The 25,198-nt window shown below is 32.4% G+C and overlaps 6 protein-coding genes across 13 annotated transcripts; 3 read left to right on the top strand and 3 right to left on the bottom strand.

The window, feature by feature from the left end:
- The first annotated feature begins 821 nt into the window (after positions 1-821).
- LOC132904492 (alpha-(1,3)-fucosyltransferase 7-like) lies at positions 822-5,820 on the top strand. The gene is made up of 3 exons (XM_060955043.1): positions 822-1,106; positions 2,682-2,839; positions 4,718-5,820. The coding sequence occupies exons 1-3, from the start codon at positions 933-935 to the stop codon at positions 5,646-5,648; spliced, it is 1,263 nt and encodes a 420-aa protein (XP_060811026.1). The 5' UTR covers positions 822-932; the 3' UTR covers positions 5,649-5,820.
- A 183-nt stretch (positions 5,821-6,003) lies between these two features.
- LOC132904494 (uncharacterized) lies at positions 6,004-8,464 on the top strand. Of its 2 annotated transcripts, XM_060955047.1 has the most exons (5): positions 6,004-6,090; positions 6,239-6,492; positions 6,620-6,928; positions 7,086-7,288; positions 7,349-8,464. In XM_060955047.1, exons 2-5 carry the CDS (start codon positions 6,255-6,257, stop codon positions 7,517-7,519), a joined length of 921 nt encoding a protein of 306 aa, XP_060811030.1. In that variant the 5' UTR covers positions 6,004-6,090; positions 6,239-6,254; the 3' UTR covers positions 7,520-8,464. The 2 variants fall into 2 exon arrangements, with proteins under 2 accessions (XP_060811030.1, XP_060811029.1); XM_060955046.1 differs by having other exon boundaries at positions 6,026-6,492.
- Positions 8,175-10,297, top strand: LOC132904495 (E3 ubiquitin-protein ligase CHIP). The gene is made up of 4 exons (XM_060955048.1): positions 8,175-8,464; positions 8,523-8,721; positions 9,223-9,560; positions 9,649-10,297. The coding sequence occupies exons 1-4, from the start codon at positions 8,348-8,350 to the stop codon at positions 9,889-9,891; spliced, it is 897 nt and encodes a 298-aa protein (XP_060811031.1). The 5' UTR covers positions 8,175-8,347; the 3' UTR covers positions 9,892-10,297.
- Positions 10,298-10,565: 268 nt separating this feature from the next.
- LOC132904491 (GPI inositol-deacylase) lies at positions 10,566-14,453 on the bottom strand. Of its 2 annotated transcripts, XM_060955041.1 has the most exons (10): positions 13,995-14,453; positions 13,582-13,735; positions 13,405-13,515; positions 13,176-13,279; positions 12,651-13,094; positions 12,328-12,581; positions 11,820-12,245; positions 11,363-11,749; positions 10,908-11,285; positions 10,566-10,831 (listed from the first exon to the last, which is right to left on the bottom strand). In XM_060955041.1, exons 1-10 carry the CDS (start codon positions 14,148-14,150, stop codon positions 10,567-10,569), a joined length of 2,679 nt encoding a protein of 892 aa, XP_060811024.1. In that variant the 5' UTR covers positions 14,151-14,453; the 3' UTR covers position 10,566. The 2 variants fall into 2 exon arrangements, with proteins under 2 accessions (XP_060811024.1, XP_060811025.1); XM_060955042.1 differs by lacking the exon at positions 13,995-14,453 and having other exon boundaries at positions 13,405-13,511; positions 13,582-13,708.
- A 2,437-nt stretch (positions 14,454-16,890) lies between these two features.
- LOC132904488 (uncharacterized) lies at positions 16,891-20,509 on the bottom strand. Of its 6 annotated transcripts, none has more exons than XM_060955038.1 (5): positions 20,395-20,509; positions 19,444-19,554; positions 18,995-19,225; positions 18,620-18,880; positions 16,891-18,514 (listed from the first exon to the last, which is right to left on the bottom strand). In XM_060955038.1, exons 3-5 carry the CDS (start codon positions 19,184-19,186, stop codon positions 17,354-17,356), a joined length of 1,614 nt encoding a protein of 537 aa, XP_060811021.1. In that variant the 5' UTR covers positions 19,187-19,225; positions 19,444-19,554; positions 20,395-20,509; the 3' UTR covers positions 16,891-17,353. The 6 variants fall into 6 exon arrangements, with proteins under 6 accessions (XP_060811021.1, XP_060811015.1, XP_060811016.1 ...); XM_060955032.1 differs by having other exon boundaries at positions 19,926-20,502; XM_060955033.1 differs by having other exon boundaries at positions 18,623-18,880; positions 19,926-20,502.
- A 106-nt stretch (positions 20,510-20,615) lies between these two features.
- LOC132904490 (uncharacterized) lies at positions 20,616-24,878 on the bottom strand. Its single transcript, XM_060955040.1, has 5 exons — positions 24,740-24,878; positions 23,806-24,473; positions 22,254-23,041; positions 21,638-22,126; positions 20,616-21,573 (listed from the first exon to the last, which is right to left on the bottom strand). The coding sequence occupies exons 1-3, from the start codon at positions 24,854-24,856 to the stop codon at positions 22,765-22,767; spliced, it is 1,062 nt and encodes a 353-aa protein (XP_060811023.1). The 5' UTR covers positions 24,857-24,878; the 3' UTR covers positions 20,616-21,573; positions 21,638-22,126; positions 22,254-22,764.
- Positions 24,879-25,198: the final 320 nt, after the last annotated feature.

Here is a 25,198-nt window from a genome sequence, read left to right as displayed (position 1 = left end):
ATTGTTAACTAGAATTATAATTGACCTACCATATTTTGTAGTACGTATATGTAAAATTTATCATGATTTATATATTACTATTATTAAATACTATATATTTTCTTGCCAGATATATACGTTTTTTATTATACAATTAAAATTATTTTTAAATAATTTTTTAATAAAATATAAATTTAACCATTTAGTAATCATACAGTATGTATTAACAATTAATTACAATTACGGAAACATATTGACATACATTTGCAATCGAAACATTTAATAAATAAATAGATTGCATTTTTATTACGAATACTAATGAATTGAATAATAACCGCGAAATTTGAAATCCAAACAGATATGATATACGTATGTATGTAAGTATGTACTTTTCACACTTGTGTATAAAATAGCATAACATTAAACCAATAAACTTGCCTAATAATAAATCTTAAACAAATATAAACGATTAAGATTTAATTTATTTGGTATTAATATTTCTTCTAATAAATTTATATATTTCTTAAAACAATAGCAAGGGGTGTGATGTTCTATTACTACCGAGGATAACGTTCGCAACTTACTACACCTCGGACCGTTACACTTGGTTAACCAAGACAATCGAGATCAACGATTGCTTGTAACACACGTCAAAGGTAGCTTCGACTGTTGGTCAGACCTGTTTCTTTCTTCTAAACATTTTTTATACATCTTGTTATATGTTATTAGTTTTTATACTAACAAAGATTCATATCGTTTCAGTGTTATTACAGCAGCGCTCGAACAGTGTATCTTATTAACTATCAATTTTGTTTCGTTTAAGCAATTCGCGATATAAAAATCGAAAAACAGATGTCAGCTGGAAAAATTGTGATAAGATAAGTGATAGAAATAGAAGATCGATATGCCACGACTAATATTTGCCACACTCTATCGAAAAATTTGGAAGTACGATGCGTGGGATTTCACGATATGCAAAACTAATATTATTTCTATGCGTTGGTTCCATAATTTTTTGTGCAATTTTTGGTACTCTTCCAAGTATCCTCAGAAGAGTTAATAAAGTGGTTGTGAAACAAATGAAACATCGACAACAAATAAAAGAAGAATTACTAAGAAATGAACAGGTACATCTGTATTTGATTTTATTAAGATTAATCTATAATCCTTTTTCTTTTGATTGTGCTATTATAAAAATGAAAAAGTTTATATATATTTCCTGTACTATTGAGTAAAACACGTTAGTAGTATAAGTAAGTTTCATAGAGTCTCTATTAGGACTTACATGTACAGGGTTATCCACTTAATTCGGAACCCGCGCTTGCGAGAACATAAGAAATGGCAATAGTGTAATATATACACTTACCACTACAATCAAATGTCACTCGCCATCTATGAGCCGTTGCTAGAAGTATAATTAGGTGAGAACATGAAGTGGATTAGTGTCGTTGAAGCACTTTAAATTTGACGTCATAATAAGAAGACGATCGCAGAGAAAGCGAATCTCGTGTTTTCGTGTTCCTGCGCGCTCCTGAAACCATCCAAGCAAGCAAATGCACTCGGTTCTGTTCCTACATGTAACTTAATTTTTTTCTTTAAATAATTGAAATCTTGGATTATGTTTACCTGAAATTGAATTTATTTGAAGTTAATTTGAAAAAATTACAATGTAATTACAATGTAATTTTTTTTATTTAAAAATATACTCAACTACCAGGATTATTAGCGAATTACAATGAAATTGTTCACATTTTCACAAACATCGCGGCTCTTTTTCCACATTGTTTGGTAATGTTTATTTTCAACGTATTAAACATTTTCTTCTACGTCATACTCCAAAAGTTATTCACGATCATTTTTTACAAATTGACCGTTATTACCTGATTTTGGGTCATTCTGCTGTGAATACATCAAATGTAAAAATAAAAATTGAACGGGGCAATTGAGATACGAGATACCTCACAGAATTCTAGTTTAAAAAAATAGAAATTAATTTAATTCTTGTATTGCAGTGCTTGAGTTCGGACTACTCAGCAAAGGCTATTTGTTTATGACATAATTATTTATAAATCGTCAAAATAAAAAATAGTTCTCATATTTTTTTATTTCATTGTTATAAAGTTGTTTTTAGTTAGATTGTTGAGATTTTAATCAACAAAATGATATCGAACATGATTATACCCTTGAAAGATGGACAGTTCAGTGAACTGCATGGGAGACGGTATCTATGTTCGTTCAGACATAACATTCTGAGATTGCTTTTTTTACAACAATTTCAATTTTAAATAAGAAAGATTATATTGTAATTACATTTCAGGTAAGCATAATCTAAGATATCAATTATTTAAAGAAAAAATTAGATTACATCTGGGAACAAAACCGGGTGCACTTGCTTGCTTGGATGGTTTAGGAACGCGTACGGACATGAAATCGTCGAGCGAAAACACGGGATTCGTTTTCTCAGCGATCGTCTTCTCCTTATTGTGACGTTAAATTTAAAGTGCTCCGACGATAACTAAACCACTTCATATTCTCACCAAATTATACTTCTAGCAACAGCTCATAGATGGCGAGTGATATTCGATTGTAGTAGAAAGTGTATGTTACACTGTTGCCATTTTCTTATGTTCTCGCAAGCGCGGGTTCCAAATTAAGTGAATAACCTTTTTGCTACTACTAATTTGCACCTTTATCCGTATCAGATTGAAACGACGTCTGTACTTGGAAAATGGCTCTTGTCTTCTGAAGGAAGTTTAACACCATCGATAATAAATAAGAGAAGGGAACCGTATTTGATCTTAATTTGGAAGCACGGAATGTTTTTGGAACGTAGGCACATCAGACGTTTTACGAATAGAAAGTTAATAAAATTATATTAAAAACTTGTTTTTTATGAGATATAAATATGCACTTGTTAATTTACAGTAATGCTTGCTGAAATTACAATAAATCAGGTCTTTGCATTATTCAGGTTGTCTCACCTGATATGTTGATTTATATCACTATTATTATCCGTAACAAAAAATATTTTAGATAAAAGTAGAATGGTTGCGAAGGAGATACATTAATCAATGCACCTCGATATTCTCCGTAAAAAAGTATTGATCCCTATATGTCGAAAAGTTATTGTTAAAGTAAAAGTTAATTGTAAAAGCTTTCGTACGGAAGATAAGGAAAACAAATACAAAAGTATTGCCTTATGTTTTTCTGTGTCTTTCACACAATAAGGTTTACAAAATAAAAATTGAAATACCTATTAAACTAGTAGCTTTTCGACATAAATAGGTTAATAATTTTTTGTAGAGTATCTTGATCTGCATTAATTAATGTATTAAAAAAAGATATGATTCTGTTTAAAAAAACTAAATTTTTTAAAATGTTCACATGACCTTTACACGACCACCTAAAGAAAAACTAATATCAGAATATGTTCCCCTTGAAGCCATACAATTTTTATCTGAAATATTTTTCGTTACGAATAATAATAATAATAATATATATCAAATGAGCCATGTGTCAAAAAGAGCCCTGACGCTCTCAAGGGATGTCGCGTATGTTACGATGAATGATCCAATTATAAAAATATCAACTACTAATTTTCATTTTATCTTCTCAATTTCTATAATTTCTATCTTATCAACAAATATAGTGATATAAATAAATAAGTTTTATACATAACAATATTATTAATTAAAAGATTAGTCACAGAATTATCAATAATTTCTAGGATATTTCTGTTAAACGAATTTCTGTTAAAACTAATCTGAGTTGTCTTGTTATTAAGTCATTCATTCATTTCATTCATTCATCTCATTAAATAAAAATTCTATACAATGTGACCGGTCTATCTGGAAACGTTCAGACATCTCGAAAAATATGAATGACACGAAAAAGTGTTTCAGACAAAACTTGTATGATATCAAGGAGGACATATCCTTGTCTATTTGACCATGCGATAACGTTAAAACATATGAAGATTATATTACATTTTTCAAAGTCAATCCTATGAAGGTCATATTAAAATTTTCAAGTAGGTATCTGCATTTTTTATTACATATACTTGGCATTGAGACATTTTCCATACATTACAAACTTGTGTTTCGCACCATCTGCTATCAAAATACGAACTTTTAAATTTGATAAAGCGATACAAGAAACTAAAAAGAAAAGTGACTGACCGACTGACTGTTTTGGAAATATATACCAATGGTGGCATTATGAAAAACATCTTTATGTATCCTTGTGATGTATATCGGATGACGCTAATGTCGACGGCATGCAGCATGCCGAATTTAAAATTTCATATTTTGATAGCGGATAATGCAAAAGACATAAGTTTGTAGCATTTTAGAAACATATCGATATCAGATATATGTAATAATAATAAATGTAGATTCCCATTTGAAAATTGTAATAGGATCTTTAAAGGACGTTTCAAGGTTACCGCAAAATCAAATGAACAAGAGTATAGTATGTCATTTAAAAGTGCTCGATCGTTGTTACTTGATATACTGTCTTTCTCGTCTATCCTTCCTATATCTATTCACTGCTTTTGACAATCGGTTTAATAAATTCAGACAATATTGAGTTTGAGATATAAAGATGTGAGTTACTGAAATGTAGGTAAAACAATTGTATTGAAATGAAATTTAAACGAGTATTACTGTAATAATATTAGTACATATACTTTAAACTATAATTTTATTTAACTTTGAATTGAAATATACTTCCATTTTAGGTTTTCACCTTGGGAAAATTGTACAGTAAAATGTGTACTAAGTTATCAATCCAAAGATTTAAATATAGCAGATGCAGTAGTGTTTCATTTGCATTTGACACAAAATGTACTGGAATTGCCAATCAGAACACGATGGAATCAGAGGTGGATCTTTTTGACTGATGAATCGCCAATACACACTTTTATCTATGGAAATCAACAATTGTCTAAATATAATGGTTTATTTAACTGGTCGATGACATATCGAATGAATAGCGATGTACCAGTACCTTACGGCAGAACGATTTCTACTTCGTTTATAAATTCACCAAATATAAATTTTTCGAAGGATCTGATACAAAAATCAAAAACTAAGCTGGTCACTGTGATGGGTAGTAATTGCGGGGGCACTAATGATCGATGGAAATATATTAACGAATTGAAAGTAATTCTCGGTAGTGATCTTGATATATATGGAAAATGTTTAAATGGTAATACGACCGCATGTCCGGGTCATTTCGATAAAGATTGTTCGGTTTTAAATTCCTACAAGTTTTATTTAGCTTTTGAAAATTCAAATTGTAGAGAATACTTAACAGAGAAAGTATTCTGGCATGGTTATCACAAATTAGCAATACCAATAATAATGGGTGCACCAAAGAAAGATTGCGAGAAATTATTACCACCACATTCGTTCATTCACGTTAGTGATTTTGTTAATCCGAGAGCTTTAGTAGATTATATTCGCTATCTTAATAAGTACGATGATAAATATTTCGAGTTCCATGAGTGGCGTAAATATTACAAAGTAATCAACGAACATGGTTATTTTGGCAGTATGTCACGACATTATTGCCGTATTTGCGAGGCTCTTCATTATAATTCTCCTGCTCCCAAAGTGTATGAAGATATGGAATTGTTTTGGAACAAAAAACGAGATTGTACTCTCTGATATATTTAAATTTTATTTGTCTTCGTATTATATTGTTATCACTGTTTAACGTTACTGAATTAAATTTTTATCTGTTAAACTTATAGTTTGTTATTTTTTGTTTGTAATTGTTTTGTTTTGATTATCGCTTAATATTGTAAATAAATTGAATAAAAACATCAAATACATTATAGATTCTATAATTTTTCATACCAAACTTCTATAAATATTTTATACATATAAGATTTATGTTAATTGTAACATCGATTACAATTTACATATTTCATTGTAATTAAATAACAAATAGAAAATGTATGCATAAAATATAATAATTACGTATAACGTATATATAAGAAAAAAATATTTAGCTATAAATTATATAACATTCTATTGCAAAATTTTTTATCTTGAAAGTGTAAGGTCTGCAGACGATGCGAAATAAATAGATAAAAAATAGTATTAGGTTAGGATGTTTGACTATTTTAATATTAACATTATACGTATCAAAATAAAAGCTTCGATAATGTTACGTAAAACTTTTTCCGACAATATTTATGAATCTTTATAAGATACGGTAATAAAACATTTTATTAACAAATTTTTCAAAATAGATTCGTAGATGTTCCAATGTACAGTATCGCAATTTCAAAACTCCGTTACGTTTCCACGGTGCTAAAACAACAATATTTAGCGAAATATCGTATTGTTTTTTATCCTATATTGCGTTGTAAAATACATTGCATCAATCCTTCTGTAATTATGGCTTCAAAGTGTTTTAATGGATGTAATGATCACTATAATGGCGTAACTATTGACTCAAATGACGAATTTTGTACATCTGAAGTGTTCGCTCGTCGTCTTACAGGTTTATAACATAAAATGATAATAATTCTTAAATATATTTATAAATTATTACTTATTTTATCAAAATTGAGAAACTTTAACAAAAATTTTTGTTAGAAATTAATATTTGCACATTATAATTTTTGTAGCATCTTTACAAAAATGGAAAGAAAATAAAAAACGCACAATATGGTTCCGTGTACATTTACCACAATCAGAATGGATACCGTTACTTGTGAAAGAAGGATTCAAATTTCATCATGCAAAACAAGAATATGTTATGCTTTATCGATGGTTAGTTACAGATGAAGAATGCAATGTTCCACATTATGCACACACCAATTTAGGAGTTGGAGGATTTGTCTATAACGAGGAAACTAAAGAAATTTTAGTTATCAAAGAGAAATATGCAAATGGCCCACCTATTTGGAAATTACCAGGTGGTTATGTGGAACCAGGTATACAAATTTTTTATAAACTAGTAAATTAGTACAGTATAGCTAATAATCTTTCTATTATCACAGTAAAATCAATGAATTTATATATGTACTTCATGTTTTTAATATAATATATAATATAATATAATAATTTTTTATCAGTTTTTTTTTACTGTAGGAGAAAATTTAGAAGAAGCTGTAAAAAGAGAAGTTTTAGAAGAGACTGGTGTTCAAACTACTTTTAGATGCATAATAGGTTTCAGACACGTTCATGATTATGCCTTTGGCTGTTCTGACATATACATGATTGCTTACTTATCACCTATTGATATCAATATTAAAAAATGTGAAAAAGAGATTTCTGATTGCAGATGGATGAAGGTAATTTCTATTATTTGCTCATAAATAGTTTGTTACTATAACTGTTTATTGTTCTCCCAGGTAAATGATTATTTAGAGCATCCAGAAGTATCTGAAAATAATAAACAAATTGCAAAAAAGATAATAGAATTTTTCAAACACAAAATGGGGATTGTTGTGAACCATGAAATACATTCTGCAACAAATAAACCTATTTGTGTATACAGCATATCCAAAATCGGTGATGCATAGCATAACACAAAATGATTAAAATGTATACATGTGGTCAATTAATTTCATAGTTTGGAGCAATCTAAAATAATGATTATGTTAGAAAATTAACAAATCAAAATACAATTTAATGTTTTAGATACATTTTTTAAATATAAGTATAAAATATTTATTTTATCTTATATAGAGTAAATTAATCAAAATTATATAGAAGTAATTCACACTATATAAGCTAAATAAAGGATAATCTAAGAAAAATAAAATTTATTGATTTCATTAAACATTCTATTATTATGTTATGTACATACAGCTTTGAATTAATTATATAAGTTGTTTAAATTCTGTAACTAAGGATTATAACATAAGGATTATAATAAAATCGATATAAATAACAAATAAACTGCAAAAATACATGTAACAAATTGTGATGTATTATATGTATACATATTTAAATTTCATTTTTCCAAAATTATGAGAAAAATGGAACGAAAAGTACAAATTAGACTTGAGAAAAAGATAAATAAAGAAGATATACAGAAAAAAGGAATATTCTATAAAAAAAAATTATATTAAAATATTTTCATACCTAAACGTTCCTTGAAAACCCAGCTTTATGTTGGAAAGTAGCTTCTTCAGTTTTGTTTACATTCTTGTTTGTCACACTTTAGTCGATGATTGACAAGTTCCCCAGGAAGATGGAAGAGCACGTATTTGGTTAAGGTTAAGGTTATAGAATATTACTTTGTTGACAATTCGACTAATTTTTCCTGTAAGAAATATTACGTGAATAATTTGACGAGAATTCATATGTAGAAGAGTGTTCAGTAAGGCACAAGATTTGTTGCCAAGATGAGTAAGATGTATACAACCGCCAACCTTTCTGACAAAGAATTAAAGGAAGAAGGAAATCGTCTTTTCAATCTTCACAAATACGAGGACGCTGCACACTGCTACACCAAAGCAATTGTGAGTGCCACTATGAATCTATGCAGGCAAGTTACGACATTGCATCTCATTGCTGCAGATTAAAAATCCAACCCAAGCACTATACTTTACGAACCGAGCGCTGTGTAACCTGAAATTGAAACGATGGGAATCGTCCTGTCTAGACTGCAGACGTGCTCTCGATATCGATCCATGTCTGGTGAAGGGTCATTTTTTCTTGGGTCTAGCTCTTCTTCAAATGGAACTCTTTGATGAAGCTGTTAAACATTTACAGAGAGGTACGTACCTATATTTTTACTTAGGAATTTCACTGGCTTTTTCTTCTCATATGTTTCTTGCAAAGATTTCACTGTAGGTAAATATTCCGTGATAATTTCATAGTCTATATAAAATAATTATAAATTACATGAATAATATGTCGAGATTGACTAACGTTTATGATTTAACCATTTTATCAATTTCATAATTCATCAAAAATAAATGTTACATATTTGCATTTTGCAGAATATCTTTTAATGGAAAGAATCTTTTATTTGCTCTCTAATATAGTTTGGCAATATACCTATTCGTGTACTTACATATTTATGCATTTATGTATCTTTAAAGAAGTTACGCTATATTATATTTTTAGTATTATAATATATTATGTACATATATCAGAACATAATTATACAGAAGTATTTCATGGATATTCTTTTTTATGGTATTCATTGTTTTTACGGCAATGTGAAACTTGTCCTTCACATGGTTACACATCTGAAACAACTACTACAACATAGCTGTGGATTTGGCCAAGGAGCAAAAGCTAAATTATGGAGATGATATGACCAGCATTTTAAGGCAAGCGCGAAAACGTTGTTTCCAATTGAGAGAAGAACAGAGAATTGCACAAGATATTGAATTACAATCATATCTCAATCAATTGATAGTAGAAGATGCTGAGCGAAGTTTAGCAGCTTTAAAGGAGCAAGAAGCAGCTAAAGATGCAGATGGTAAAAGTGAAGGGGAAGCTTTGTCTATTGAATTAACAAAAAAGAAAGAAGAAGTAGAAGAAAAAAGAGATATGTATATGGCTCACCTTAATGACCTATTTGCAAAAGTAGATGAAAGAAGAAGGGTGAGTTTATATTTTTTAATCATGTTCAGTTATATGTAAATTAAAGTAATTATATATTATTTGCAATTTTTATAAATATATGGAACAGAAACGAGAAGTACCTGATTATTTATGTGGCAAAATTAGTTTTGAAATTTTGCAAGAACCTGTAATAACACCAAGTGGAATTACATATGAACGAAAAGACATTGAAGAACACTTACAAAGGGTGGGACATTTTGACCCAGTTACTAGAGTTCGTTTAACTCAGGATCAATTAATCCCTAACTTAGCAATGAAGGAAGTAGTAGATACATTCTTGCAAGAAAATGAATGGGCATTATATTATTAATATGTAAAGTTAGGTTATCACCATATTTTTATGATAAATAATTACATCTATATTATGATTATTTTTGGGTCCTGTTATTTTATGTAAATGTGCATATCATTGCCTTGTCAACAGTAACTACATCATATATTTATATGAAATTGAACTTAATTCTTTTTTATATTAATAGAATGTATTTAGTGTATACATGAGCAATCATTGATTGATTAAATAAAAGTGACAAATCAAAATTTTTGAGAAATATTTCTTTTAGTTAATGAATTTGTGTATTTATATATGAAATATTCAAAATAGCACACACAATACCTTCAAATGGGTTGTTAAGTAATATAGGTCATATAAGAGTGTTAAAACTGTATATGTTTTTCTGATAAATAATAAATTTATTGTTTGACGTATAATTAAATATTTTAATATTTCCCAATTATTTACATAGTTAAATAAAAAATTTTGTGGTATTCTTAACTGTGTTTACTTATATTAATATATAATATATATTACAATAATATATTTCACACTATCTTAAGTTTCATTCTGTTAAGTATATTATATTATACATTCTCTAAAAATAAATATTTTTATGGACAAATATAATATATCACATTTATACGCATATGAAATTGATGTATGTTGTTTCTTCTTCAAATAAGCGGTATTAATTGAATAAAAAAAAATTTAAAGGAAAATTACATTTAATGCAATAATAGCAATAGCTCCAGCTACAATAGGTGGTATATAATATTGATAAAAAGCTGGATGAGGTGCTGCTCCCATTAAAAGTACAACCCAACCTAAGAAACATAATATACTGGATAGTATTTGAGATCGATTTTTATAATTATTGGAAGGAAGTTGCACCCATCCCATTGTACTGCATGTTACTAAAACTATCCAACTTTGAAGTAACAAAGGATCTTCGGAAGAAAGTCTCATATCATAACTAGAACAAATTTACAGAAATTAATGATAGATGATTGATTGATTAAATTTATACACCAAAATAATAAATTGCAAACCTGAAATTTTTTGCCCATACAAGTACAGATGGTACAGCTGGAATAGCAGTAAAACACCAAAGTATGAAGAGAATAAGATGATTGAATATTTTTTGTCTTGTATCATCATGTTCTCCTGAATTATTTTTCGTATTTCTGAATCGTCGTATCCAATTAAAATGTTGTAATGAAGCCATTAATAGTTCTTCTAAATAATCTTCATAGATTTTTGTCAAATTTAAAAAATAAAGAAAAACTGAAATTAGCATAGCTAAACCCCCACAAGTTACCGGGATTAAAGATAAGACAAGAATTGCAGTAATAAAAGGTAACTGACTCAATCCACCAAGCAGCCAATCTGACCATGTTGTTGAAAAGGCTATTGCGCGAGCTAGAAATCTGGAAAATTAATAGATTTATTCAAAAAGATTTTATGTAACATTAACATGTGCATTAATGTACTTAAAGTTTCTTACCTCACAGCAATACTATGAGCTACTGAACCAAGAAATATAATGGAACAGCATAGTCCAATGGTAAATATGCAAACAATTGCTAAAGCAACTAAACATTCAAACATTAAGTTATAACAATATGAGAGGTATATTGTAATTACTATTATTGGAGTTGGTTCGAGACCATGATTAATTCTTGTAGATAAAAACAATAGAAGTAAACTAATAATCGTTGTATACAACAGGTACCAGCGATCCCTCACGATACAAGATATTCGATCTATAATTCCACCTTCTTCAATGTTAATTATGTAAGAACATGCAGGATCTAGAGTTATCCTTAACTTCGGAAAAACGTTGGAGTATTTATATCCAGTCTGAACTTTCATCGATTTCGGTCCATTATCCCTAAAATATTAAAATTGTTTGTCATAAAATATTTTAAAAATAAAAGCAAATTTAGTTCAGTTATACTCACACGACCGTAAAAAATTGAATTTGTGTAACTACAATACCCCATGGTTCTAGTAATTCAACTATTGCATGATGTTTTGGATCTGTACATTCAAATGCTTTAAGTTCAACAGCTACAACATCCATGGCATTATCAAAATTGGCATAGTATCTAACATGTCCAAGATCAGACTTTTTGGTTTGAGGTATTATAAATAAATTTTTCAGTAGAGGTAAAGTACTCCTAATAGGTACAAGTCTTGCATTGTAGGAATATAAATCAACGTTTATAGTAATATAGTTTTCTAAACTGTCCGGTGTAATTCTTATTATAATATGTGTTACATCAGGGTATTTTATTTCTTGAAAATTTAAGTCAACAGTTTTTCTTAAGCGATGTAAAGGATCTGGTAAAATTCTTGTTCTGTTTGTCAGGTTCCAACCCCAATTGCTAAATTAAAAATAGAATTTTATAATAATAGTTTGATAAGCTTTTGTAATCTTTGCTTTAAGACAATAATATATAACTTTACCAAACTCTTGACTGTCCTTGTATATTGGATGCTGTACATGCAAATAACCAATCTTTGGATTCTAAATTAATGGTATCAATAGTTAAATAATTTGGTTGTCCATTCAATCTAATCATAAGATAGATAGGAGATGTTCTTTTAGGCAAGTCTTTGTTCGTCCATACATAATGCCTTTGAATGTTCTCTATCCATTCATTGCTAGGTTCAAATTGTATTGTTTCTTTATAAGAATATAATCTTTTTCCAGAAGCACGCTGTAAAATTAATTGTTAGTTTAAAAGTACATTAAAATTTATTAAAAGTACATTAAAATATTTTCTTACATGATAAAAGTGATACGATAATGCTTGCATTCTTTCTTTAGCTGTAGAAAAAATTTTAGGTGGTTTCTGTGTATAATTAACAGAATCAAATAATGAACGTACAACAGACAGTACTAATTGTTTACACCACAAAATACTCAAATGATCTGTAGATTTCCAAACATCTGGCATAGTATTAGAAAGAACATTAATATCTGCTGTAGGATCTAGGATTTGAGCTGAAGTTATAAGTATATCTCGTGGTCCACCTCCTATTGATACTACACTTGTCCCTGCATCTTTTATTTCACTTAAGCGTTTTTCTAGATTCTGGTAATAATTGGCAAAAGTGTGGTCTAATATCAAAGTAGCTGTATGAGGAGTAGCTAAAGCAATAATAATGCTTGCAACACTAGCATTTACATTTGGTGTCATTACAACAGAACCTTTAGCTATAATACCTCCCTAAAAAAATAAATAGATATTTTAATATTTTTACTAAAATAAGTGTAGTATTATTACCATTGATTGTAGTATTATATTTACCATTGAATGTCCTATGAGCACAATATTATCTATGTTAGTTTTGTATAAACTCAATATTTTTTGTATACAGTGTGAAACATATACTGTTTCTTCCATTAATACACCTTGAATTAATTAATAAATTATTATTTATTTTTTCTAATCTTTTAAATAAAGTATAAATATTTGAAAAACTGTGGAGACAATAATAAAGCTAACTATTCAACAAAATTGTTTTTTTCATTCATACCTCCATATAAAGCAGAATAATCATTGCCAAATGAAACAGTAAAGTAATCAAAATGAAATGGAGTCCTATCTTTTAAGCTTTTCCTCAAACTGACAGAAGCAAGGGATCTTACTAGAAACAATAGAAGTATTAACAATTATTCAAATGGAGACAGAATTTTTAACAGATTCTAAGAACCTTGCTCATGAGATCCAGCATTGCCAGGTATAAAAAGTACTGGTATTCCTGAGAAGTACATCCTTCTAAGCTTCTCGGTAATAAAACCTTCTCCATATGCATATAATCTATATCTTGGATATTGTTCTTGTATCTCATTATCCAGAGAGATCCTCTAATATTTGTGTGAATATATGCATAAATGTCTTGTATTATATAAATGTATTATATACAATGTCAAATTATTATTATTATTAATAATAATTTTCAAACTATTATTACTAAATTTCAATAGAATTAGAAATGAGAGAAATATGATCGAGTCAAAGTTACAAGGAATGTTATTTAACAATAATGTTTAAAAAGAGTACAGACAAGATTAGTACGGTATTCTTTATGGTATTCTATTAAAAATATACATTTTATTTACATACCACATACTGTGGGTATTCAAACATATATGTCATATCACAAGTATTGTCTTCAAAATCCGTAATATAAAGAGCAGCTCCAAGTATGTAGAGTAAGAGAATTAACATTAAAAATAAAAAAAATATCGTATAAACTAATACAGATTTTATTAGAAACATTTTATTTAATAATAAAAAAAACTGTTATATCTTTTTAATGGAAGTAAGCATTACTATCTCGACGCAAAAATTGGGAAAATATATATCTGTCGTTGTATTTAATATAGTGCACTTATATTATATGATGAGAGAATATGAATGAATATAAATTAATATATTTGTTTTTTTTATATTCTTTAAGTTATACAACATGGTTATGGTTTATGGTTTAATAATAAAATGAAGTTAGTTATACAGCGTATACTCAGGGTCACCCCAGGGTCATGTAAGCAAGTCTGGACACTCCTATATCGTAAACATACAAGAAACCGTCCGAAAATTGAGTCATGAATAATCAATATGGAAGACATGAAGGTTCTCGTTCTGCACATGCGTGACGTGCTGTGAATGTTTCAGACCGAGACAGAGATACTCTACTCATTTCTGTTTATCTTGCAGAACGAGATTCTTCATGTATTCCATGTTGATTTTTCACAACTCAATTTTTGGACGGTTTTCTCTAGCGAGTGTAGAGACCTATTTGTACAGGATAGAGTAGAAATTGTAGTAAAACTGGATGGGATTATTGTACACAAAAAAATAAAAGAAAATTTAGTATAACATTTTTCATCTTAGGCTTCGTTATCGAGAAAATTGAGTTTGAAAATGGTTTAACTGTAGTTTGTCGAACATTTAAACTATTGCCTTTTTTATTTCTCATGTAATAGTTTTAACGTGTAGAATCCAAAAATACAAGTCTTAAGTTTTTAGGAATCTAACGATTCAAAAGTTATGCGTACGTAGAACTGAGCATTTTGAGCGTATTTTATAGGTTAGTACGATGCCATATTGCTTCATCCATCATCTGATTGGTTTGCACCACGATCATATTACCAGGCCTCGATACTTGCATAAAGAAATCTAGGGAAAACTGTCCGAAAATTGAGTAAATGCGTAACATGCTATGAATGTTTCAGAATAAGAGACCCTTTACTCATATCCATTCGTCTCGCAAGAAAGAGAACTTTCTTGTCTTCCATGTTAATTTTTCATGAATCAATTTCTGGACAGTTTTCCTAAGCAAGTGTTGAGCTGTGTTTATATGTATACGTATATTTATACATACGTATAATGTATAAAAATACATATAATACAATCTTATTAATATTATTATAATATTAGCGCAATCTTATTTTCATCGAGTAAGAGCAAATTAGGAATATGTATGAATAAATAGAATCTAGTTGATTAGATAGATTGTATGCAGTTTGGTTATTTGTAAAGGTAGAAGAGAGACGCGATAAAAATTTGTAATATATGCGAAAAAGTAATTAGAAGGTCATTATACGAAAGTGGCGATTGATATATGAATAAAAAAATTACTGTTAATTATTTAGCTGTCCAGGTTTTATTACGCTAGTTTTACTAATTTTACTACGCACAATTTATTTAAAAATTTAGCAAACGAACAGAATGCCCTCGATAATAATATTGTTTTTTTGGTATGGTTTCTATGATTATTTTATATTATCAAAGAAAGTATTGATAATACAGCAGGTATGCAAAATATATTTAGTAAATTAATTTTATATAACATTCAATAAATGTATAATTCTATAGTAATAAATAATGAAATTGAAAAAAAACATTTGAAAATTATTGATAATATATCCTATCTATTTTATGCAATAGATATTAACAATTTTTTAAAAAATAAATTACTAATGTCTAGATAGTTAAATTAATATTTTATAATGAAGTTGTTAATATTCATCATAAAACTGTGACTGATATTTTCTTTTACTGTGATAAATTATATACTGTTGTAAAATTTGTTAAATCATATTCTTAATCTTTTAGTTATTCCTATTTCTAAATAGTAATGTTTTATTTATTTACAAATCCTATAAAAAAAATATTGCAAAACATTGCAAAAAAATATTGCAAAAAAACATATTGAAATCATTGAGTATATGTAAAATTAACTACCAAACAAAGATAATAAAAATTTGTCATATCTACAGATTTTATCTTTTAACAATTCATAATTGTAAACAAACTATATTGAAATTTGAATTTCCAGTTTCTTGAAATGTTGCGCATTTATGCTCAAACTAATGATCAATGCGGTCACAAAATAACACGTGAGCACATTCCTCACTCTCCGCAAATTGCTTCACTCTCGATGCCATGATCATGTAGACAGGTCTCGATACTCACTAGGGAAAACCGCCTCAGTTTGTGGGTCGTGTAGCGCGCTGGATATGAATTTGAACAGTAGTGTAACCGAGACAATGAAGAAAAGGAACTAAACGTCAAAATAATTTATAAGTAATAACTATAATTACTCTCGAATTTATCTTCTTACTTTTGTTGACATAGGAAAGAACATTGACAAGGTATAAATCGCTTGCTTTGTATATGATTAACTGTTAGTTTCGAGTTATTCAATTTCACAAACACGAGCTAAGTGCTTTTGTACTCTACGGCAAACAAGTCACTCAGTCTGAAATTCCCCAAGTTCCTAATCGATCGCGCAACGGTACGAAGATAAAGTTATAGGAATTTTGTAATCAATTTTGTTTACAATTTTGAACGCAGATCAACTAAAATATTAATATTTATAAATCAAAGAATAGGTCTACAATAAAAAACTTCATAAAGAACGATGTAATTGTTCGGTATTGTCTGCATGAAAGAATTTCTATATATTTTTACCTCCTAAGTTTTAAGGAATCACAGAATAATTACAATATCGAAATAATATGCTTCAATAATTTATTCTTTTCATGATAACGATAATATTACTATTAACGTTTGCCACAGTTTAAAACTGTTTCCAACCAATCATAGAATCAACTATCGATAAAAATTTAAAAAAGATTTAAAAAGCGCCATGAACATCGATGATATCCCTTATCATATTGTCCGGAAACATCGCTAGGAAACCATTCGTTGATCAAACGATAAGTTTAGTCAATCAAATCCGTAACCAATCGCATTTGTTCGAAAAAGTTTCAAAAACGGTGGTCCATTCCATTATCGTTCGGTGAGAATACAATTACTAACTGTTGCGATATAAAGCTGAATACAAAGGTTTAAATACGGAACAAGTTCGACATACGATATACGTTAGATACACGTTGTTTCGTCGTCCAGAATTTGATACGATAATTATACGAGTATCTTTTTATTAGAATACAGTTTCCAACGAGAAGGATGATTTACAGACGTGTCACTTCGGAATTATTTAGTGCCCTTAATTTTCCATCCGAATGGCTGGATCGACGATGTCGAACTTGGGTGTGCGTACTAATAATATATCCACCCTCTTCCTGTCGATTGTGCTTCTCTACTTGGATCACCGGCATGCACCGCGGAGCTGGACCATCCAGACATTCACAACTCAGACTTGCGTCTAGCTCGCCTTGATATGGCGGTGGTATTAACAAACTTTCGGTAGACTTGGTTGGCTGAAAGTGTCTATTAGAACTACCCGAATACGTAGTACCGCTACTCGTTCTCCTTTGAACGGTTCCAGTAGGCGTTTTTGCTCGTCCATGAGCACCTTTCCCAGGCCTCTCTGCGCTATGTGTTTTTATAGTAGCCGTATCCAAATAACCGTATCCGAAACCGTAGCCACCGAACGCCTTGGTAGTTAGATTGTCCCAGGACTTTGGTTTAGCATACTGAAGGCACGGTGGTGGTCGTTGATGTACGCTTGGATCCCAGTAGAGGGTATCCGTGCTTAGGCTCGTCGAACAGGAGGCTACGCTTTCGGCTGCGGTCGAGATATCGCTACTAGTAACAGAATGCAGACTGTGTCCTGATGTGCGCGAGCAGCTGTGCGCACCATGTTGTTGCTGTTGTTGCGTTTGCTGCGATTGCTCTCGCTGTACATGATGATGCTGGGCTGGTTGCTGCTGCTGCTGTTGTTGTTGTTGCTGATGATGATTCTGTTCGTTTCTCGCTCTCCTTTGTTTCTCACGACGTCTACGACTGGGCACGCAATTTGGATCACAGCAAGGACTTGCTAAGTCGTACGCGTCCAAACTACCGCTATCTGATTGTTCCCTGCGACGACTGGCGCTGGAGATGCAAGCAACGCAAAGGCTATTCTGGGGTGGAGGATGAAGAGGAAGCGGATCCCCGCTGGTATTAGACTGTTGTTGCTGTTGTTGACACGATTTGTGCGATTTCGATTTGGCTGGCGTACTATTCATCCCGTTTGCCTGGTGATAGCTATGTCTCGACGAAACGGTTACTCCTGATTCGCTTGACATTTTTGAGAGGAAGTGGTGGTGATCGCTTCGCGAACGGGGAGGCCCTACTGCTACTAGACAAGCGGTGTTCCGTGGAACTAAACATGGTCGTCCATCTGGGAACTATAAAAAGTTAAAAGTATTTGTTATTTTCTTCGATGTTGCAAAGATTAAATCGATCTAAGATATACTATATAATAGATAATAAAATGTTTCTATATAGGATACCACGTTATAAAGTAACAGATGTTCCGTGGACGTAGCAGGCCGACAACATTGAATCGTGGAAGAATTGAAACTCGATGACGGCGATGGCTGATTGGGGTTACTCGTAATGACACTGTTAGGCGTTCTCTTGCGTGCTGGCAGTGAATGGGTTTTCCATCGACCCATGAGAATAGACCGTTCCCTCTCGCAGAGTCTCTCTAATTCACCGAGTCGTGATTGAAGAGCACGTTGTAATTCGATATAGCGCATATGTAATTCCACCTGGCAAACAATAATGAATATCGTGTTTGAGTAAATAGCTAAAGTGCATTCTATTTTTTAATTAAACGAAAATTAAAGTTTTAGAAAGTGGCTATATACTTTCTCGATATTTACCTTTCTTACACAGTCTTCGAACGACACAACCATTCGCATCCTGGTATCACAGTTCTTTATGAAATTGACCAATGTCTTGTGATCCGCTCTGTCCATTTCGTGGCCGTTTATAGAAAGTATCACGTCACCCTCTCGCATTCCTGCTTTGAACGCTGGTCCATCGTATTCCACGTAATCAACGTACGTGACCATCTCGATTTCCTGCTCCCTCTTGTAATGTATCCCATAACTCTGTACAGTTTCAAGCGAATCGATTACAATGTTTATATTTAAAACGAATTTTAATTCTTGTAAGAGTTGAACTTTCTGGAGAAATTATCGTAACATTTATGGAAACGAAGATAGTTACAGGGTACAATGAAGGTATAATTATTGATAAGAGGAGTGCACAAAGATGTTATATTTTATGTAGCTTGCAGAAAGTACGAGTAGATAAACGGTTATGTTACCTGTAACGTGAAACCGTATGTGCCATTTTTCTTCTCGACAATGATGGTACGACGACGTCTATCCTCATCCGCCCGTGTCACTCGATCTGACTTTGATCTCTCCAACACAGCCTAAAAAGAAAAAGCGCAACACCATGATAAACTCGCGATAAGCGCGAAACAAAGGCGCATCTATTATCATCTTCTAGCAATGCACATACTTTGACTAGTAAAACACATGTTCCGATAAATTAAACCTACTTTTAACTAAACTTCTAACGAATCTACATCCCAAATGTAGCGTTGCAACGAAAACAACGTAACCCAAGATACACATATAATGATGCATGTTCGGAAAATACTCGCGTGGGAGATGGAAAATAAAAATCAACAGACGCATCTACCAACAGGGAACAGAAGAAAAGAAATCTGGTAACAGACGAACAGTAACAACAATAATAACAAAAAAATAATTAAGAATCAGATAATAAGATTCAACACACGTTGTGCAATCCACAGAATTTCCTTGACCACGAAAAACAACTCGAAATGGGCAACAAGAAACTGCTCGAGGAAGGCTGTTTCAGCAAATAAAAATCATTCTTTCGATACACGAGTCGATGTAATAACATTACACATTCCACGACACCACTCCATTCCTCCTCGTCGCTGTTCTCAACGCCGGCACGGTGTTGTTGCCCGGCCACCTCCGTATTCTGCGGCGAGTTGTTCATGATCCCTCAAGATACACACGGAACAACGACAAAAAATCGGGAGGACCGACCGTATTATCTCCACGAAGAAATATCGGATCACCACCTGGCGAGGGAGATCCCTATGTGCGTGTGATCGTGGTCGAGAGAGAGGTGCCGAAGAGGCTTTATCAGGGTGTACACACACGTTTCCCGTGCTCTCTGTACTTCACTTTCGATCGTGCTTCACTTTCACGTTACTCTCACGCATTGTGCTTACATTTCGAGAGGCGACGCGCCAGCCAGCCAACCAGCCAGGCCGCGAGGTTAACGTGCGTTTAGGCGCGATTATATATGCTCTTTTATTGTTATCTTCCTTCCCGGCTGGTCGCCGGTTTCCAATGCGCCTGCCCGACAATATCGGCTTACAACCCTGTTCGTCGTTCGGTGGCAGGCACTGAGGGTGGCGGAGGAAAGAGAGAAAAGCACGCGCAGTCTCATCCTCGTGGTCCCTCCTCTCTCACGTTTACCCCCTGCCTTCATTCTTTCCGCCACTTTTTATCACCCACCTTCCTTCCCTTCTTATCCCTTCCCGTACATATATGCGGGACAGGAATAACTCCTCGCGTGCAATGTCCTTGCAGTTTGCACACCGACCGCTTGTTTCCTTCGCGGTTCATGTCAATGAACATATCGCTTTCGATGAATCAACTTGGCTGGAGAAATTTTTCTTTTCTCGATTTAAATTTTTCTTCCATGTTCTTTGCATCTTGAGATGAAATTTCCTATGATTGGCGGACACTGCCGGCCATAGATATTAGATCAGGATACCTATTGATTATATTTATTGGAGAACTTTAGCAAATTTTACTTTACTATCTCAGTTAAAATGTTAGATAGGATAGTTTAACTAAAGAAAGTAGCGTAGAAAATCCTCAACTTGTGGAGTGAACATTCTATAAATATTTTATTGCATCTTCGATGCTCTAAGCGGAACGTGTAAGATATTTTGATATTTAATAAAAGGGTAATACAGGAAAATGGAAACTGAAGGCAGCGAGAATGTTTCATTAGTTAGATTCTTCTTATTTCTTCACTATTTCCATTTCGGTACTTCGCCGAACTGGGCACTGAACGACGAGAATAACGTGTCACGACGCCATCCTCGCCATGGTCTCTGATGTATTTTTACAAATGCCTCGACAAACAGAGAATCTTTTGCGTAGCGAAGAAGAATGTAAAGGAAAGATATTCGAGCAAAGTGATCGCAAAGGAATCGCTTATTGCCGGATTCATTTACTGCTACATCTTCTTCTTCTCCTTCTTCTTCTTCTTCTCCGTACCGCTCATTTTGTCAACTCTTTGCTTCACGATTCTTTCCATTGGTGCAATAATCGGAGTCTTTTGTACTTTCGGCGGTGGCAGAGGCGGAGGCTTTGGCTTTGGAACTGGAACGTGCCTGTGGAAATTAATTATTCGTTTCACTAAATTATCTTTCATAACAATAAACAAATAAATCTTACTTGATGAACATATGTATTTCTTGAAGGGATCGATCCTTAGTCACATTGATCCAAATGTTTGATTGTGTTCTGGGTTTTACGCATAAATCTTTGCCCACGCAACATTCGGCATTATCGCGTTCTTCTTGAGCTTCAAACTTTTTTTGCCAGCATTCTTCCCATTTACGCAAGCGTTCCTTTTCTTCTGCTTCGCGTTGTACTTTTCCTGCTTGGTCTATCCATGTTTTCTCCACAGGCCGATGAAGTTTCTTTCCAGTGCGCTTCTTTTTTTCAGCTTGCATTCCCGACGTTTATCTTTTCCCAACACGGCTCGCTAATTGTTTCCTCCGGCCGTTTTAATTGCCGGGAAGTTTCTCCTTTAATAGTCGGTAATATCTTTCTCGTGATATTATTCAGATTAAAGAAGGCGTGAATGAATATCGCTTCCCATTGGAGGTCTATTAATGTATTTCCGGTTAGAATCCTGAGTAATATGTTTGGAGAGATTAGCTGAAAAGGAAAATATAAAACCAATAAAAAAAAAAATTAATAAAAGTATGGATAGCTTAACTCTCAAATGGTATATCATTGAATCATAGGAAAGTGATAGGAAGCCATAAAAATATTTTTTGATTACCGAGGAGAAGTAGTGGTTGCTCAGGTTCGGATTGTGTGCTTCGTTATCTGTTATGCTTATCATGACTACGGACAATTTTGTTCCATGTGTGTTTGAGTTAGGAAATATGGATAGTTTTCCAAGGTTAGGTGTTGAAACAAAAGCGATTAGTTATTGAGAAACAATTTCACTTTCATCGATTGTTCCCACAAGGACGTGTGTTCAGATTCGTCGATTTTATTCAACGAGTTATTTTATATCGCACGTACTCATCTTAAAGAAAGCGTTGAAGTTCTATAAAACAAAATTTAATTCCTTGTAATTTCTCGAATAAATTGATAAATTTAAATAATAATCTGTTTCAAATAACGATCCTTAATAACCACTTATATGAATTTTATATGACATTAATACACAAATAAAATAAAATCATCCGCCTTATTCGCTTGGTACATTATTCTCTTTACTTTCTAAGTATTAAGAAGAAGTTTCTTCTGTTTTCCAAGAAAAGAAAAGTTTCTTTTCATTTCTGTTAACCACAGGTGCAACTGTATTCCTTTACAGAACATCCACATTTTTTCACGGTCTCCTTGCTAAGCAAATCACCGTATGGTTTGGGTCCTGTCGATAGGGAGGAAGCACCGCAACAAGGTGAACAAGGAGCTGGCTTTGCACACGGGCTACATTTCCCTCCTGCAGCTGCTTGTTGACGAGCAATGGCGCGAAAACTAGATATTGGCTCAGAACAACAACACGGGGAAGCTACTTGATCTTTCCGTCGAGCTTTCGGCGAACATGGACATTGTTTCCTAGAAAGAGATAAAAAAAGCTCGTATATTATTTAGTAAAAGATAATTGAAAAATTTGCAGTAATTATGCGGAGTTTCGATGTTTTGAATTGTATTTATCGGAGGAGAAAAATAGTGTAAAAGTTTATTTTGAATTTATCTTGAATTTATATCACGTTTGAAAAAGTATATTGATTTTTAGTTGGTTTTTGTTAGTTTATTCAAATTACTGGAAAATAGATCTATTTTCTTATTGCTGCAATCCCATTAAATAAATGAATAAATGTTGTGAGAAAGATCTTCCTTTTATAACGGACATCAAAGATAAAGTAATGGCACTGGAATGAAATAGAATGCACTCAGGCGTAACTAAAGTCTAGGCAAACTGATCTAGCTGAATTGCTTTCGCTTTCGAACGCGTTCAATTCGAACAAACGAACCTCTCTCTGCTCTAGTTTTAGCTCATCCTTCTGTTAGTCACGAATGATTAAAGCTTCTCATCTGCCTACAGTGTAGAAAAAATTTAACATCTAAAAAGTTAGATTATATTTTAGTAATATGAGACAGTGTAAGAAATTAAGAAGAAAAGAAAAATAGTTTTTTTAAAGTAGAGATTTTGTAAAAATTCAGAATGCTAAAACGTAAGAATCTGGGACATTGAAGAGAGGAAATGACTACGCACGAATGATCAAACTGGTTGCACAACTGTTCATTTAACTCTTAGATTATTAGATCATTGAACCTAGTCCTGTTCAAAAAGGATGCAAAACAAGAAAAACGAGTACCCTGAGGATGGTTGACGTAAGGCGCAGCACGGTCGTGGACCATAATCAGGGGGTTTAGGTAAGGGGGGGCACGAAGACGTCTGAACGATCGGTGTGGCACAACAGGTTCTTCCTGTAGACTCTCCACTACCATCGATACATTTCTTCGTACAGGTACACGTCAATGGAGCTGGTGTATAGCATTCAGAGGGTATCTTCTTGCACTGAAAAACAGGACTGTCGTCTGCCCCTTTAAACAGATACGGTTTCCTATTGTGTGGTATTTGAAACTGGGTGATGATCTTCTTGCCGAAACAGGAAGCTCTTATGTAGACTGTCACAGATCCAACGCATTGTCCTGTTGCCGTAGTAATTTTAAACGTGTCCTTGATCGTTTGACAAGGATTCGGTATTTTGAAGACCTGTTGGCTCAATACGGCGTTTATTATTGCTTTTGCCTCGATTTGATGACAGCCAACCAGCATCACGTCTGGTAGCACTCCAGGTGGTAGTTTCTTATAGACAGATAGTTTTATGGGGAACGTGGTTAAAGGCCTCTGAAGAACGATCGATGGCAACGCGAATAAACAAGATTTGCCTTTCTTAAAAACCTGCGTGTCGCCTTCGGTGCAACCGCAACCATCTGTCAGAGCTTCTTGGCAAATGTCGACTGGCGGCAGGCTGAGAATCTGCGGATTTATTTATGAAAATATGTTTAGTATAGGTTCGACAGGTTCTTTGAATTAAAACAGAATTTTTAACGGATTTGTACTTTTTAACGAAATTGCTGAAATTGAATATTTTATTTTATAGCGATAAAGCGAAAAGCCGATTGAAAAATTGTTTACCTATTAAAAAAATATATATGAACATGTTTACATGTGTAAAGATTGTGACTGGTGAGAATTTCTTTAGTCAATGATCTATTTGGGGATTTAATAAAATGCTAAATTACCTGAAAGGAGACACAGGTACATGCAGGTAATAGATCGTCCTGCATTGCCCTTATCACTGGGATTTTAACCTTTTCGACTAGAAACTCGATCAAGAAAAGTTCCTGTTCATCCGCCATTTTTTGAACACGATATAATATTATGAAGTTCCGAATACGCTTCCCATAATTTTAGCTTTTGATTATCAGAATATTTTAGAAAATTTGTCTGTTAACCCTCAATTTTGATATTGCCATCAAGTCGGACGGTTTCGGAAATTTTGAGATTCGGAAACCATCCAGGGGGCGCTCCGCAGTATAATTCAAAATGTCCATTCAACTACGAATTTGAGAATAAATTGCGTCTCTCACTTGTATTATTTTACTTTGGTGGATTGTATAATTTTTAAATAGATAAAAGATATAATTTGCTTTACTAATTCGAGTAAAATAATCCTCAAGTAAAAATAGACTTCAAAACCT

This window comes from Bombus pascuorum, chromosome 2, assembly GCF_905332965.1.
Source record: "Bombus pascuorum chromosome 2, iyBomPasc1.1, whole genome shotgun sequence".
In the NCBI taxonomy this organism is placed as follows: domain Eukaryota; kingdom Metazoa; phylum Arthropoda; class Insecta; order Hymenoptera; family Apidae; genus Bombus; species Bombus pascuorum.
The sequence above is the reverse complement of the archived record's forward strand: the minus strand, read 5'-3'. Positions and strand labels throughout refer to the sequence as shown.